Raw genomic sequence first — 16,925 nt, 5'->3', positions numbered from 1 at the left:
ACCAAACCAAACCTAATGGAGATCCTGTCCCATTTATATGCCTGGCACTTTAGAGGGTGCCTTTCTCATCCCCTATAGTAATGATAACAGCAGCATTTCCCATATGAACAGGCCTTTATAGTTTAAAACAATGTCACATTAATGAATGCTGTTCACTATTCAGGACCTGCCATTAGGAGTCCCTTTTGCCCCTCTCCCTCCTGTCATCTGCCTCTTTGGTGATTGCTTTTCTCTTTCTTTCTGGGGCCTAGAAGGCTCCTGACTGTGCCTGGGGGCAATTCCTGCAGCTCCTGGCTACGGTCCCCTCAGAATTTCCTTGTGCACACCTTCATGCCCATTTGTAGTGATCAAAGCAAATGACTTTGACCGCACTTTATTTTTTTAATTTTAATTCCAGTGTAGTCAACATACAGTGTTTTTTTTTAAAGATTTTATTTATTTATGAGAGAGAGAGAGAGAGAGAGAGAGAGAGTCGCAGAGACATAGGCAGAGGAGGATCAGGCTCCATGCAGGGAGCCCGATGTGGGACTCGATCCCAGGACTCCAGGATCATGCTCTGGGCTGAAGACAGGCACCAGACCACTGAGCCACCCAGGGATCCCAACATACAGTGTTTTATTAGTTTCAGGTGTACAATATAGTGACTCAACACTTCTATACATGACTCTGCCCTCATCACAACAAATGCACTCCTTAATCCCCAATCACCTAGTTTGCCCATTCCCCACCCGCAACCTCCCCTCTGGTCCCCATCTGTTTTCTATACTTAAGAGTCTGTTTTTTGATTTGTCTATTTTTGCTCTGCTCATTTAAGTTTCACTTATGAGTGAAATTGTATGGTATTTGTCTTTCTCTGACTGATTATTTCACTTAACATTATACTCTCTAGCTCCAGCCATGTTGTTGCAAATGGCAAGATTTTATTATTTTTTATGGCTGAATAATATTCCATTGTATAAATATACCACATCTTCTTTATCCATTCATCTATCAATAGACATTTGAGCTGCTTCCATAATTTGGCTATTGTAGATAATGCTGTTATAAACATGGGGGCTTGTATATCTTTTTGAATTTGTGTTCTCATATTCTTTGGGTAAATACCTAGTAGTGGAAATATTGGATCACATGGTAGTTCTACTTTTAAGTTTTTGAGGAACTTCTACACTGTTTTCCATAGTGGCTGCACCATTTTGTGTTCCTAAGAGTAGTGCATGGGAGTTCCTTCTCCACATCCTCACCAACACTTGTTATTTCTTGTGTTTTTGGTTTTAGCCATTCTGACAGATGTGAGGTAATATATCATTGTGGTTTTGATTTGCATTTCCCTGATTAGTGATGTTGAGCATCTTTACATATGTCTGTTGGCCATCTGGATGTCTTCTTTGAAGAAATGACTTGTTCGTGTCTACTGCCCATTTTTAATTGAATTATTTGTTTTTTGGGTGTTGAGTTGTGTAAGTTTTTAAAGGTATTTTGGATACTAACCCTTTATGGGATATGTCATTTGTAAATATCTTTTCCCATTCAGTAGATTGCCTTTCAGTTTTGTTCATTGTTTCCTTTACTGTGTAGAGCTTTTTATCTTGATATAGTTTATTTTTGCTTTTGTGTCCCTTGCCTCAGGAAACATATCTAGAAAGATGTTAGTATGGCCAATATCAGAGAAATAACTGCCTATTTTCTCATCCATGATTTTATGGCTTCTGGCCTCACATTTAGGTCTTCAATCCATTTTGAGTTTATTTTTGTGTGTAGTATAAGAAAGCAGTCCAGTTTCATTCTTTTGCATGTAGTTGTCCAGTTTTCCCAACACCATTTGTTAAAGAGATTCTTTTCCCATTGAATATTCATGCCTCCTTTGTCAAAGGTTAATTGGCCATATAACTGTAGGTTTATTTCTGGGTTCTCTATTCTATTTCACTGATCTATGTGTATATTTTTGTGCCGGTACCATATTATTTTGATTAGTATAGCTTTGTAGTATAAATTGAAATCCAAGGTTGTGATACTTACAATTCTGTTCTTTTTTTTCCCCAAGATTGCATTGGCTATTCGGGATCTTTTGTGGTTCCACACAATTTTTTGGATTATTTTTTCTAGTTCTGTGAAAAATGCTTTTGTTTTTTGATAGGGATTGTATTAAATTTATAGATTACTTTGAGTTGTATGGATATTTTAACTATATTTGTTCTCCCAATCCATGAGCATGGAATATCTTTCCATTTATTTGTGTTGTCAGTTTCTTTCCACTTTGACCACTCTTTAAACACTTTGAGCATTTAAAAAAATGTTTCCATTCATGTGAAGAATCTACTGCTCTTCTGACAAGAAGTGTCACATAGAGTTATGCAAAATTTAGGTGTTTTAGAAAGCTTCATACAGTCAGGTAGAAAGCCTATCTCCCTGAAAGGAGCACTGTTAGGGTTTCCCATACACTCTGCCACCAGGCTTTCTCCACACAAATGTTCTGTGTACCCCATCACCTCCTCTTCTTTAAGCTTGATGCCTCCTAAAGTTGAGGGGTTAAAAATATTTTTACTTTTTGACAGTATAACTCAAGGCTGGACAGGAGATAGACCTTGTTCAATAATAAGGAAAAGGAGACAAACTAGCAGGAGATTCACCTATTTGCACTGCTTTTTAGGATTTTAACTTTCTCTCCCCTTTCTTCCTCAATTTTCAGTGCTTGAAGCTTCTCTTCTGCCCCATTAAGATGCAGAACAAGTCAGGGCAAACAAGGTGCACATATGGTCCTGACCATTTCCTTCTGTCATAGATTAAATATAGAAATCTCCACTAAGATGAGTCTTTGGCTCACATAGCAGCCTATTCCTCGATCTCTGCCTCTCCATTTCTCCTGTGCCCCAGGTCAGAGGAAGCGAGGCTGTACTTCATATTACATTGAGTGGGACGTGTCTCTTGGCCAGAAGTGGTTATCTGCCCAGTGTTGGAACAGGGACAGGGACAGAGTGGGAGCGGCATTAGGTAGAAGAGAATGCCTATGGCTCCTTAGTCATTTTCCCATCTACCATGTCCTTAGGGTTTCTGGCTTTGGGTGGCTGCTCCTGACCATTGAGGATTGTGTGAACTTTGCATTTCACAAAGCATTTGTTTTCCTATTTCCTCATCTGAACCTCATAATGCCGTACAAGGTGGGCTGAGCAGAGTGAAGTGCAAGTGGCAGTGGCTTGGCAAAGTCACATCAATGGTAGAGATAGGACTTGTCACATATGTGCCCCGACTCTCAGAGCCTGTGGCCCAAGAGCAGTTGGCTAGCAGTTTATCCCTGAGGCTGCAAGCCAGGCCTACAGCTGCTACAAGATGTGGAGCACAGGGAATTGGTGAGGCCTGGCTTTTTTCTACCCTTGAGAACTTCTCAAGGTTTAGTGTCTCTTTGAGGCTGTGCCTGTTAGGAATGTCTTGAGTCTTTGGGGCATGTTTGAATCCCTGAGTAGGGCTAAGGGTAGCATTGCCAGGTAAGTTTGAACTTCATGTCAGATCATCAGCTAGGACTGTGTGTGCATGCTCTGAAAGATTGGTGTGCACAGAGGCATAGTCACCATTAGATGTATGGACTCAATCCAGAGCCAGTGTTAAATGAGTGCTTATTGGCTAAATGAATGTGAGAGTGTCTCTCGATCCAGAACAGCTCTTTTATGGGATGCCACATATTCTAGAACGTTCCCCAGAGATTGTGCTTAACGTATCCCTTCTCCTTCTACCTTCCTGAGCCTGTAACTCTGAGGCTCACCTTTGGACTCCCACGGAATCAACTTTCTCTGCTGATTTTGGGCTTGGTGACAATTTTGTGTGTATGTGTGTGTGTGTGTGTTTCTAAAAAGCTCTGATGTCTAGAAGCTTCGTGATTATAACCTGCCTCATTATATTTTATTAGGTGTCCAAGGCACTGCATTGCTCCTTGTGGACTCCAGAAGGTAACACTAACATTTTTCCTGGGGAAAGTGACAGAGAAAACAGGTTTGAGCCCTGTTGCTGCCCCTCAGCCGGCCTGGCTGCTCACGCTCCTCTGCTCACACACAGAGCAGCCTGCCTTACCAGCCAACTGGCGTAGCTTAGCCATTAAATTCTGTTTGAAGTTTTATTTCCTTCTATTCTTGTTATCTCAATGGGCAATCACTCTCAGGACATTTTGTAACAAATAGCATTTTCTGTTCTGCTGAGAACGTGGGCCTCTGGCCTATAGCCTGGTTGTATTTGAGAGCCTAGCCCATCCCTTCCCCCAGCTGAACCTCATTCCTTCTTGCTCCTTGCTGTTGTTGTTTTTAACTAATATTATTTATTTCCGAGGACCTCAAGTGTACAGCAGTGAAGTATATATGACCCAGTTCGTGTCACACTAGCATCAAGGCCTTTGGTTTTATTTTTTCCTCCATCTCTGTCCCATTCTCTCCCTCTGCAGGAACCCACTTATATTGCAAGGCCTGTAATGCTGTGCACTGCCTGGACTTCTCTGAGCCTCACAGAACCCCACAGGCCCAGCTGTGGGTTCCCTGGTTTCACCAGACACATTCCCACATAGTGGGAAAGTTTCCCCTGCTGGCTAGTCCTCTTACCAGCTGGACCAGCTGCACCCCATTCAGTCCTTGATCTAATGATTTCACCTCCCTGCCAGCCTGTGAAATGATTCAAATGTCAATCACATTCTGTGGGAGTCAGGGGCACTCCATCCACCCTCCAGTTACTAAAATGCCTGCTACTTGCAGGCCCCACAGGCTCTCTCTGCTCCCAGGTGCAGCCCCGGATGGCCCTGTGTGGTGTGTGGCACCCTCCTCCCCAAAGAGGTGAGTACAAGTGACTAATAACGTGCTGTCGGTCTCATGTGTCCTGTGTTGGGTGTCATGGTTGCAGGACTCATACGGTTTTGGACAACGGGCTGAACGGTAGGTAGTGAGAACAGTGCTCAGTGCATTTCATGCGTGTACTTCCAAACTGTCTTCCATCATTTCATTTAGACATTAATTTAGACATTAGGCATTTCATTTAGATATAGCCATTTAAAATGCAGGGTGTGCTTTTACTCTGCAGTAGGTGCTATGCTAAAATCCCAGTTTCTTTCTGGAGCATCGGCTTCTGGTGCCCCCTCCCCCCCATATCCTTTCATCACTCACAGTTTATTGAGCGCTCCTGGGACTTTGGGGAACTTTCTCAGTTCTAATGATGGGGCTAGTTGGAAATGCAAGATGGGTATCATCCCTGGGAGCAGTCCTCAATCAATGAAAGTGATAAAACCCAGCTTTCTTACAACCCCTGGGGCATGCTCTAGGTGGTTCATCTGAGATCCTCCCAGCTGCCCAGAGAGATGCCTTACTTATCCACCTGCCAGTTCTTCCTGTGATCACTACTCAAGCAAACTAGTTACCCTCAGATCCTTGTCTTAGATTCTGCTTCTGTTTTTCACTCAACGGTTGTGTTTGAAAACTCTGCGAGTTGCTGTCTATAAATACATTTCAGTTGCACGGAATCCCAACATGGGTGTTCACTACATGTCACACGTCCGTTTTCCTGGTGGCAGCTTCATTGCCCATAACCTGCCCTGGGCTGGCCATCCTTGGCCCCTTCTCCAGGTGGATGGGTGAGATGGGTGCATGAGCTTCTCTGGGGTAGACACCCAGACATGGGAGTGCTGAGGTTGGTGGAGTATGCACACTAAGTGTTGTCAGATTTCCCTCTAAAGTGGCTCTGCCTATTTATTCTATCCCTGTGTTACAGGCCTACATCTTCCTGCAATGTGGTTTGAGAAAGTGGTATCTCATTGCTGTTTTGATTTGCATTTCCTCCATTACTGGTGAGCTCAAAAATGTCTTTATGTGCTCATTAGTAAAGCTGATTCAGCCAGTTGGAACCAGATGTTAAAATAGCCACTGCTCGAACCCCCAAATGCACCCCCCTAACCTGGCTCAAACAACTCAGCCCCTCCACTGGGACCCCCTAGACCTCTCCATTATCCAGTATTGGTAGAGGTGTCCTGCACCAGGGGACCTCTGACCCTGCCCCAGGGATTTAGTAAGTCTCTTCTGTTTGTCGGTGCCTATGCCATATCTGCTTTGAAAATCACCCTGAGAAGGAACTGTTGTGTTTTCCTTTCCATGAACTGCCTGTGTACAACCTTCTGCAATGTTTCTACGAAGTTTCTAATCCTTATCCAGAGGATGCTATTTCAGGCTTCAGGGCTTTTGTGGTGGGGAGTGTGGGGTAGGTAAGGGGGAAGAAGGGTCCAGGCTGTTGCCTCTCTCAGCACCTGCGAGAATCAGCAGGTCTTCAGGTCAGGGGCCAAACAGATTTGAGGCCTGCAAGGTCAGGCTGAGGATAGTGGGAGTTCCTTGGGCATAGAAGAGCAGGGGCCTGCAGCTGTGCCTCCTGGGAACCCAGGTAATCAGTGACATTCCTGAGGAAGTCCTACCAGACACCTATGATGGCTGTCCCTGGGATGAGTGGGGAGAGGGTGGCCTGCCACTGTCTTCGCATCAGCTCCACACACCTGTCTCTATTACTCTGTGTCCTACTCGTCTCTGCCTGCCCAGGGATCTCTCCCAAACACCTATTCTTTACACTAAATCCCAAGTAAACTTTATTTCTAAAACCCAAATCTGGACGTATCTCTTGAATTTTCAAAAACCCTTCAAACGCTTCTTATTGTTTATTAGCATTGTGTGATCCAGGGAGCGTAATTGGTTGGGCCCCTTTTGGCTTTATGTGATGGATAAAAATCGAAATGTTCTTCACCCAAAGTGAAATGTGTAGGTGTAAACATTTGAAAAACATGAGGATGTTTAGATTAGATTACAGAGATTGTTTTGGGATTATACTGCTCTGAAACGGTTGCATTCATTGTTCTATATTTTTAATGTCCACAGCTAGTTCTTGGATTTTTTTTTAAATCTGCCAAGAATAAAAGTGAGAGTTTGAAAAGAAAAAAGAAAGAAAAGCTCCTCATTGTCTATAGCATAAAATCCCTTAGTCCAGCACACAAGATCTTCCCTCAGTGGTCCCAGCTCTCAACCTGTCCCCTGTCCCACATCCCTCCTCCCCACCTCTGCCCATTTACCCACATCTCTCCTCCATCCCCATAATAGCTCTGGAATCTCCATGCCCTCAGGCCTTTTCTCACTGGGTTCCTTCTGCCTTGAATGCCTTCCCTTGGTGAAGTTTCCCTGACTCCTAGTGGTCAAAAATGGGTGGCTTCTCTCCCTGGCTTTCCCAACAGGTGGGGCCTGAGATCACAGCTAACTAAATGAACCAGGCGAAGAAGAGGGGGAGCAGAAGGGATTTGCAGGCAGAGGGAATAGCATGGGCAGAAGACTGGGGTGACAGGGGGCTCAGAGGATCCAAACTCCAGTAGTGGGTAGTTCGGGAGGGCTGGAGAGAAGAGCACGTGTTGTGTATGTGTTGGGGAGCTGGGGTGAGGGTGGCCAGGAATGAGATCAAAGAGACCAGCAGGGACCTTGTGGTCCAAGTACGACTTACCTTTTGGCAATGGGGATCCACTGGCTGAGTTAAGCAGAGAGGAGCCTGGCCAGCTTGTAATTGGGCTTTCCCAGCTTCCCCTTATGGTTCTGCCCAGCAGCTTACCCAGTGGGGTCTTTCTCCAGGCTCCTATGTCTCCATGAGCTCCCACTGGCCACTGAATGGAGCCTTCTGAGGCTCATGGACCCTGGCTGCTTTGTTAATGGTATTCCTCCGTGGGTCCTTGGATTTGTGATTCTGGGAGAGCTGAACACAGGTCCTCAGGCTCTAGTCCATGTGAAAGTTGTTGCTCATCTGAAGAGAAGGGTCTCTGGGTGGGAAAAAGTGGTAATGGGTACCCTATGGCCAGGGGTATAGCTCAACAGTAGAACTGGAGCCCAACTGTATCTTGTGTTTCAACCAAGTGTACTGTTGGTCTCCAATGACTTTTGAAACTCAGGCCCTAACTCAGAGGATCTAGGTGTCACCAGGATGGAAGAGAAGGGGACAGTGCCCAGCCTGGACCCAAAGAGCCTGTGTTGAGGGGGCCCCACAGAAGCCTGTGTTTTCATTACTAAGCAACTTTAGGAGAAGTGTGTTTGGGGAAAGAAAGACGGTGGGGTAATAAGGCTGTAATAATGGCTGCCATGTGGAGGGAAGGCAATGTTACCCAGCTACGAACTAGAAAGCATGGTTTATATTTTCAACAGTTGGAGAAAGAAATGAAAACGGAATATTTGCTGCACCTGTGAAAACATATTTGATCATGATGGCAAGTCCAGCATTCTTAGTGCGGGATTCATATTTCATAACTCGTGTTCAAACAAGAAAAATGATTATAATGTTAAGTATTTCCTGAGTTTATTTTGATGGATGACAGAATAAGTACTGTATCTTTCACTCATTAAAATACAGATTGGTGTAATTTAATAAATGAACTTAATACACAGATGTTCCAGGCTGTTTTACCAGGGTGTATATTAATCAACTTCTTTATATATGATCCTCTTTTATATTTTTTAAAGAAACTTGCAGGAGCCAAGAATTTATTAGATTTGCATGCTCTAGGACGAGTATCCAATGTCAGGTACATGCAGGAGTGTATTAAGATGAAACGGAGCCAGAGTCTGCAGAGCGGCCAGGCCCCCACAAGGGTCGTCCTCGGCTCCCGACCAGCTCTCTGGGTCATCCCAGAGCCCGGGTCTGTGCCAGCTGTGGGCTTACCTGCTGCTGCCACTGTGTCAGGCCTACTCAGAGGTGCCTCTGGAGCTTGGTGGGCTTGGGCCCTTAGGTGGCCGGGAGTGGACAGTGGCTTTGCTGGGGAAGAGGCCTGCAGCCCATGGGGCCTCTTGGGCCCGTCTCAGGTTCCTTGGCCACCCTCAATGTCTTCTCCACTCTACATCACTCTCCCTTTCCTCACTGTCTCTTGGAAGCACATTATGGGACTGTGCTTTGTTCTGTCTGTAGTTCCCATGAGGGAAGTTTGCCTTGCTAACGAGACGAGACTACAAACTCTTGAAGGCGGGAGTGATGTCTTTGCCAGCTTCTACAGTCTGTGCTCCGTGAATCTGGCTGGTCTGGACTGAATCCATGTGTCAGAGCAGGACCTACCTCCAACTGAGGAAGCTTTGGAAGGGGACATAGAAACCCTGGTTCAGCCATTCTAGAAGGTGCAGGTTGGGAGGGGAAAGCCGGGCGGGGACACAGTGCTACCTTCTCTCTTTGGTGAAGGACAGAGAAAGTGAGAGTAGGAGCTTCAGTTACCCTCTTTTCTCATGTGCAAATCCTGTTGAAGACTGACCTAGGGCTCCAGGGAAGTTGTCCCCAGCAGTGGTGGTGGGAAGGCCAGAGGAGGTGTCTTGGTCCAGGCGGTCTGCTCTGCCCACAAAGAGCACTCAGTTTTCTCTCAAAGCACCTTGCACTCTCTCAGTAGTTCTAGAACTATAGTTATATTTCTTGGTGGATAACACTAGGTGGAGATGCTGCAAGGCCAGGGGTCACTTCTCACCAATTTGTGGCACCTCTCTCTTCATGAGCATTTAGCCCAGGCCTCTTGCATCTCCCCTCACCCCCCAGGTAGATGGTTAGTGCAGGTTGATTTGTATAGTGTGCGTGAGAAAGTCCACCACCTGAGCATAAACACCGGTGTCCCTCCAGTTCCCTCCAAGAATGGGTGCTCCCTGGCAGCTGCAGCCTGAGCTGGCCTGTTCCCTCTGTAGCCCCTCTGCACCCCTCAGTGGCTCATCAATCACACGGGCACGTCCTGCGGGTGGGTAGTGGCTCTGCTGTCACATGCCTGTTTGCAATAAGCTCTGGCCATAATCATTAATCATTCATTGAAGCTGTGGTTAGCGGCCCTCAGTCAAGTAGATGGTTTCAGGTTTTCCGGGCTAAGTGCCTCTCCAGCATGCATCCTTCCCAGCCCTTTCATGTCCAGCCATTTGATGTTCTGTGCATGCCGAGCTGGCCTCCAAGGCCAGGCTTTGTTTTGGAGGGTTGTTCTGAATGCTTCCCTGAGGGCCAGTCCAAGAGAATTCTGGTCTCCAGCTCCACGTCTGCACAGGAAGTAGAGCTCGTAGGATGAGTCTATGTTGAATACTTCCGAGAGCCCAGTTCTCTGCCAGGCCATGGGGATCTGAGGGAAGGAGAAGGTACTCACTCTGCCCTCAGACCTCCATTTAGGGACGGAGCTCATGCAAAACAGTTGACTAGCAAGATGGAATTTATTTGGATGCAGAGGACTCAAACAGCCCTTGGTCCACAGGTTTCTCAAGAGGGTAGATGCCTGGAGGCTGGGGTGGAGGGGGAGAATTGAGGGAATGAATACAGGAGCAGAGGCTGTGGTGGGGGGGGAAGCGGCAGTGTGTGCGTGCAGCTGTGGGGGGCCTGCTGTGCGGTCTGAGCTGGGCCTTCCCTCTGAATGGCAGACTGAAACCATTGGTAATGGCCTGGAAACAGGGGTTGCAGTGAAAACTCTGTTTGCTGGGAGAAACGTAAACTTTAATTTGAGAAAAATTAACTTTACATTAAATCTTAAAATGAAGTATTTCCTGCATATTACTAATATGGTCATAGTCAGAGGTTCCTGAGTTACTTGAAAAGATACATAATGCACAGGAGTGGGATTTCCTGGGAAAAGCTGGGACTAGAGTTCAGCTGGGTTCAGCAAACACTAGGAGGTGCTTGGACCTCTGCCATGGGGCCAGGAAATGTCCTGAAAATGCAGACAGAAGAATTGTGGAGTGCACTACACCCAGGGCCATGCCTGACTCCACAGTTTCAGGGCTCAGGACTCCAGGGTCCAGAGCTAAAGGAACACGAACTGGGGGCTGGGAGTTGTTGGTTATTGAAATGTGAAGTTAACACAGAGATATTACTGAGGCTGATACCCCAGCCCCCATTTCAGCTTCTTTGCCAGAGAATATTTCTTGCCCAGAAACATTCACTATGTGTTCATCCACTGAGGTACAGCTTTGAACCAGTAAAAGAACTCTGGGTATTCAGAAGGAAGAGTCATTGCATCTGGTTAAGGGGGATCAGGAATGGCTGCATCTAGCAGATGGGCTTTGGTGAGGTCTGACTTTCCCGGGCACAAGTGGGCTAGAGAGAGTTTGCCAAGTAGATGGAGCAAGGGACACAGACACAGAGGGTAGTCTGACTTGCTGGCAGCCAGCGTCCTTGTGCCAGGGTGGAGGGAGATGAGGTTGGTGGTGCAGGGTGGCATGAAGCTCAGCATTCCAGGCTGAGTCTCAGACTCTAGTCCTGGGAAGCTCTGCTCTGCTCCTAGATCACCACCCAAAATGCTTCAGCCCTGTGTCCTCACCCATATCTCTCATTCCTGGTGCACAAGATGCTCTCTGTCACCTGAACAACCATACTCTTGTTCTCTCTGTAATTTTCTCACACTTTCTTCTCTACTTGGGAAAATTTTCCTCTTTTTGTCTCTTGGAGAATTTCTCTTCATCTTGTAAAATGCAGCTCTAATGCAGCTCTTCCTTGCAGCCTTCCATGACTGCCATGGTGGTACGTGTGGATTACCCTCCCACTGGAACCCTACACTGGGGGCTTAAGATGCTGCCCACCACCTCCTGGGAGCTGGTTGGGGGTGAGGGATGGTGACAGTCTGAGACCAGCCCTTGCTACTCACTGCCTGGGTAATCAACCATGTTGATTCCGTCATCTCTAAGAGAGAAGAAACATTGCAAAATGTTTTGCATAGCAGTAAATGGAATAATAAAGTAATGTGAGTAGTGCCTGCTTCAGAGTCTGGCACAGAGTGGACACTCAGACAAAGTTAGGCTTCTTCCCATTCCCTGACAGCATTCTGTCCATACCACTGTCAGCCATTTAGAGGTTAAGTCTCTGCAAATAGGCTGTGAGACCCATGAGGTGGAATCCATGTTTCTGGTACCCTCAGTGTCTTGCACAGTAACTGACGTGGGGTATGGGCTTACACCACTAGGAATGCTTTGAAACTGCTTCATCAAGACTCCTCTACTATGGAGAAGGAGCATAGCTATTCAGGAAAATTTATAGATGTGGGAATCAAGTGTGTTTATTTTTATTTTTTTTAATGAATGATCTGATTAAGTCAGAAACTTTCTGAAGTCCCACAATTCTCCTATCCCTAGAGAAAGATTTGAATAAAGTATCCTCCTGCTGGAAGGAAAATTAGAGATAATTAGTCCAGCGGTTTTCAAAATTTGTAGAGGACTAGAACCATTTTTTCAAAAGAAATTTTATATAGAACCTTAAACTACACAAGCAGACAAAGCATGATTTTAGGAATACATTTCTATTTATTAATGAATAGTGAAAATTAAATCATATTGACAAATATATTTATTGTTCAATTATAGCAAATAAGTGAATAAATAACAAATAAGTGAATGCATAATAAATCAGCTTGACAAATGTATTTATTTTATAATCCCAAACTTCTATGATATCTTTAAGATGTAAAATATTGAAAAAAGCATTTCTAAAATCCGTAAAGTAACTTGGCTCTCTAGAGTCAAGCCCAGAGTGTGTTGATAGGACTTGCTGATTGAGCCTACCCCTTTATGTCACAGATGAGTAAACTGAGAGCTGGAATGTGACAAGGACATGCCAAGGTTACACAGAGATGAAGTGGTAGGCTGGAGTGAGAACTTGGGTCCTCTGCACCCCACCCCAGGGCTCTTTCAAATGTATTCTCTCTCTCCTAATTTGAGAGCAAAAAAGTATTATTGTTATTACTTGTTTTTTAGCAAGTAAGATCCCCTAACTCCATAGTTTTGACTTATATTTAAGGCTTTCATATAACCTGCAATGAGCATGAAATAGGCTGCTTGCTAGAGTGAACAGTACCACCCAGAAATCTCCATCCGCGTCTTCTCATCTCAGCAAGAGAATTTTTGCCTGGTGATGGATAATTGAAATGGATCTGGTCAGCCAGAGCTCTATACTGATGATGGTTTTATGTTTGTTCATCTGTCAGAAGAGTAAAAAGCAAAGCTGGTAATTTCTGTTAACTAAGCACCTTCATTATAAGAACTCAAGGGAAAGGGTGGGGAGCGAAACATTTTTTCGTCCAGGTGTCCCGGATCCCGAGGATGATTTGTGTAGTTAAGGAGAAATTCTAATAATGTTAAGCGTATGGAAAAGTTTAAGGAAAAGATGATGGGTCATTTTCCAAGTGTTTGGGTTGAATATCAAGAGCTAGTGCAGCTTCCTTCCCAACCTCTGCTTTTCCTGGCTGGGCCCATCTCACATTGTGCCTCTCGCATGGGGCAGTAGTGACCTCTTGTGAATTCCCAGCTCACAATGGGCCATGACAAAGGTATAAATATCACAGAGGGACCCAGAATTTCCCCCTCTTCACCCAAAAAAGGCCAGAAAAGACTGGATAAGGATCCCCTTATCCTTATCTGGTTCTGTCTGGCAGGTGCTGAGCACCTAATTCGAGGCAGCATTTTAAGAGTGATCCTTTCTGGGGTTGTTCTTACTATAGGGAGAACAGGCTAATGGTCTCCTTTCGTTTCCTCTGTCCTCAGGCATTTTTCCTCCTCCTGCTCATCCAAGAATGTTATCCTTTGAGATAACAGATGAGTAAACTGAGAGCTGGAATGTGAGAAGGGTGGCACCATTGACAAAAGTGTGCACCATTATTATGGCTGCTGCAGATCACAGCTATGAATGGTGAGGCCCCGTCCACCCCACCAATTTCTTGTGACTAATCAGGAACATCTTTTCTGTATGGCCACATCTCTCAGGCACTTGAAATCATGGACAAAGCTGAACGTGTCTCCCTTTGTTGGATTCACATTTTCTTTCTGAGGAGATTATACCTGAAGAGTTAAAGGCAAATCTGACAAAATAAACAGGGGTCAAATGTTTGCCAGGGAGTCTTTAAAAAAAAAAAAAAAAGAATTGCTCTTTCTTTTGGAACCTTGGTTGACCTATATGTGTGAGGGGGTGGAAATGTCCCCAGGACAACTCCAAAACCTCAGAGGAAGCTGCTGACAGGCTTCCAGTGAACTGGGTTTTTGCTTGTGCTCAGAGGGCAGAGAGTAACAGATGGACTTTGACAAACTCGGACAGATAAGTATAATCTTCAAAAGGTCGGTTTCTTACTTTTTTTTTTTTTTTCACTGGCAGCATTACAAGTTCACACTGCAGTATTTCTGGGCACCACAGTGGGGTACTGGCCTAATGGCAGTTTTTAAGAAATTGTAAAGAGCACCTGACTAGAGTCAGGAACTCTGCATGTCTAGACAAGTCACCTAACCTTTAGTCCAAGAATTTCTCATTTGTAAGGGGAGATAACAAAAAAGCCCTATCTACATGTCCGAGCTGTTGTGAAAATTACATGGGGCCCTGGAGATGTCAAACACTCTGTGAGCAGATTGGAGGCTGTAATAGCTCAGTGATAGGAGCTCAGCTGGGCTATTACATAGAAGCACAGGTTGGAGAGGGCAGTAACAGAGCAGGGCTGCATTTGAGGGAGCAAACGTGAGTGGAGGAGCAATTGTGTTATCTCCAGGGAGCAAAGACATTTTCTGTCACCCTACAGACATGTGCTGTCTTTACTTAGAGATCCACTTCTTTCTATTCCAGGTTTAGAGGCTTCTGGTCCAGTAGGGACAAAGAGCAGAGCAGGGACTGGCCCAGTGTATGAATCTCCTCAGACTTCCCTGAGCGTGTGATCAGGGGCAACACTTCCTCTCCCACGTGGACACTGAGCCAGAGATCAGGTGAAGCCTCCACATCCCTGATTTCCTTGCTGCCCTGTTCATCCTAGGGTGCTGCAACTGAGATGCTGGAATGTCCATGGTGAAAATGGCAGGGGTAGGCTCTATGAAGCACAAATAGGATTAGTCCAGAAAGAGGGGTGACTCGAAAGTGGCTTGTCTCTTCACTGGTAATTAACCTGAAATGAAATCATGACAGCTGATGAATCCTGTGCAGTCTGGGCACAGAATCTTGTGGAGCACTAGTCTTCAGGGTAAAACTAGCTCCTCTGTGATTCAGGATCATACCCACCAACCTCTTGTGGACCACCTGAGCAGCAGCTGTAGAACCCATGAAACCCAACTCGGCTTACTTCCGGGCCAGTTGCATTTTTGGGATCCTTGAAGTTGCACAAGATGGGCATCTGGCTAATGGAGGTGCTCAGCATCAGCACTTTCCTCTTCCTGCCACCTCCCTCAGAAAAATCCAGGACTCTGGTCCAGTTAGCTCCCCAACAGAGGTCAGAGCTGGAGCTCTCCAAGGTGCTGATAGCTCAGGCCAACTCCCCCAGAGGACACATTACACTGCAAACGTGCCTTGAAGCAGGTCGTCTGGAATATCTTTCTTTGCCTCTATTCTTGTTGCTGAGGTGGAATCCTGGTAGGTTTGAGGGAAAGAAGATACTTCCTTGGCTCTCCAGACCAGTGTGGGAAGATTGACCAAAGGATCTGAGCAAACCTGAGAACATAAAAATGATGCATTCCTGAGATGCCTGGAGAAGCGTGACTCAAAATGCCTTACTACTTGGAAGTAGCCACCCTTGAGTCAGATATGTTCACCCCAGTATATACTCATCACCTTTGAGAAGTAGGAGAATGCTCCTTTTAGAAAGAGTCTAAACACAAGGGGAGCAACTTAGGGCATCCTGTTGATTGACTATAGGTGGGACCAGTGAGTGAAACCAACTGGAGGCTATTTGATAGTTCAAGCCAGAGATGAGTACTGAATTAGGGCAGTGACTTTATCACTGGAAGAATCTTAAGAGGTAACTCCAGCAGGATATAGTGAGTATAGGATGTTAAAGCTGGGATGGTTAGAGATCATCCTTGATTCTCAAGGCAATCTGGGAAACTGAGTTTCCAGAGTATCCCAGTGATAATGCTACTCAGGAGGGGTAGCTGAGTTTTTGGGCAGGAAGGATGATGTATATCTTGGGTGGGAGGTTCCAGTGGTACTCCCAGAAGGGTTGTCCAGGAGCTTTTGGATACATGGTTCTGGAGCTCAACAGAGATGTCAGGGCTGATGATAGAAGTTTCGGAATTGTCCATAATGGGAATGTGGCTGAAGAGATGAAATAAGATTAGATCAACCAGGCAAAATGTGTCAAGTGAGAGGAGAGGGGAGCAGAGAACAGGTCTTGGTGAAATGTGTACATTTTCTGGGTAATGCTGAGGCATAGGTGCTGATAAATGAGTATGTCATGGGGCTCTCATCATCTTCTCACAGACCACTTCATCACCCAACCTGATATCATTCCAACCACTTCTTTTTTATTCTCCTCTGACATATATATTCATATATTGTATAGATACAGATTTAGGTTTAGGTATACAGAGATAGATTTATTTTAAGGAATTAGCTCATGTGATTATTCGGGTTGGCAAGTCCAAAATCCAGCCAACAGCCTGGAAACACAGAGAAGAGCTGATGTTTCAGTCTTGAGTCCAAGGGCAGACTGAAAGCAGTTGGGCATTAAAGAGGGCACATGATGTAATGAACACTGGGTATGATATGCAACTGATGAATTACTGAAAACTACATCTGAAACGAATGATATACTATATATTGGCTAATTCAATTTGAATAAAAATAAAAGAAAAAAGAAAATGGTTCTTTCTTTCTTGGAGGACATCAAACTTTTTTAAGGCCTTCCATTGATTGAATGAGGACCACCCACATTCTGGAGAGTTATTTGCATTACTCAAAGTCCACTTATTTAAATGTTAATGTAATCTAAGATTTACTGTCACAGATATGTATACCTACTTTAGTGTTTTACTACATATCTGGGTACTGTGATCTAGTCAAGTTGATACCTAAAATTGACCATCACAAGGTGGGACATCCACTGGAAGCCTTACACTCAGGTTCAGATGAGGGCAAAAAAAATAATACATGAAGAATAACCTGCCCCTTCACAGTTGCTATAATGACCCACATGCCCACTTTTTCTCACCATGCTCATC

The 16,925-nt window shown here is 45.1% G+C and overlaps 1 protein-coding gene across 1 annotated transcript in view; it reads left to right on the top strand.

Moving 5' to 3' along the window:
• LOC140600808 (uncharacterized) overlaps window positions 1-16,523 on the top strand; it is a 69,078-nt gene extending 52,555 nt beyond the window's left edge. Inside the window, exons 5-9 of the mRNA XM_072768941.1 lie at window positions 3,899-3,938; window positions 4,754-4,805; window positions 5,734-5,809; window positions 12,760-12,966; window positions 13,503-16,523. Of these exons, the coding sequence (XP_072625042.1) occupies window positions 3,899-3,938; window positions 4,754-4,805; window positions 5,734-5,809; window positions 12,760-12,781 (190 nt within the window). The 3' untranslated portion in view covers window positions 12,782-12,966; window positions 13,503-16,523. The remainder of the gene's footprint in view (window positions 1-3,898; window positions 3,939-4,753; window positions 4,806-5,733; window positions 5,810-12,759; window positions 12,967-13,502) is intronic.
• Window positions 16,524-16,925: the final 402 nt, after the last annotated feature.

Source organism: Canis lupus, chromosome 12 (genome assembly GCF_048164855.1).
Source record: "Canis lupus baileyi chromosome 12, mCanLup2.hap1, whole genome shotgun sequence".
Classification (NCBI taxonomy): Eukaryota; Metazoa; Chordata; class Mammalia; order Carnivora; family Canidae; genus Canis; species Canis lupus.
This window is presented reverse-complemented; position numbering and strand designations above follow the sequence as displayed.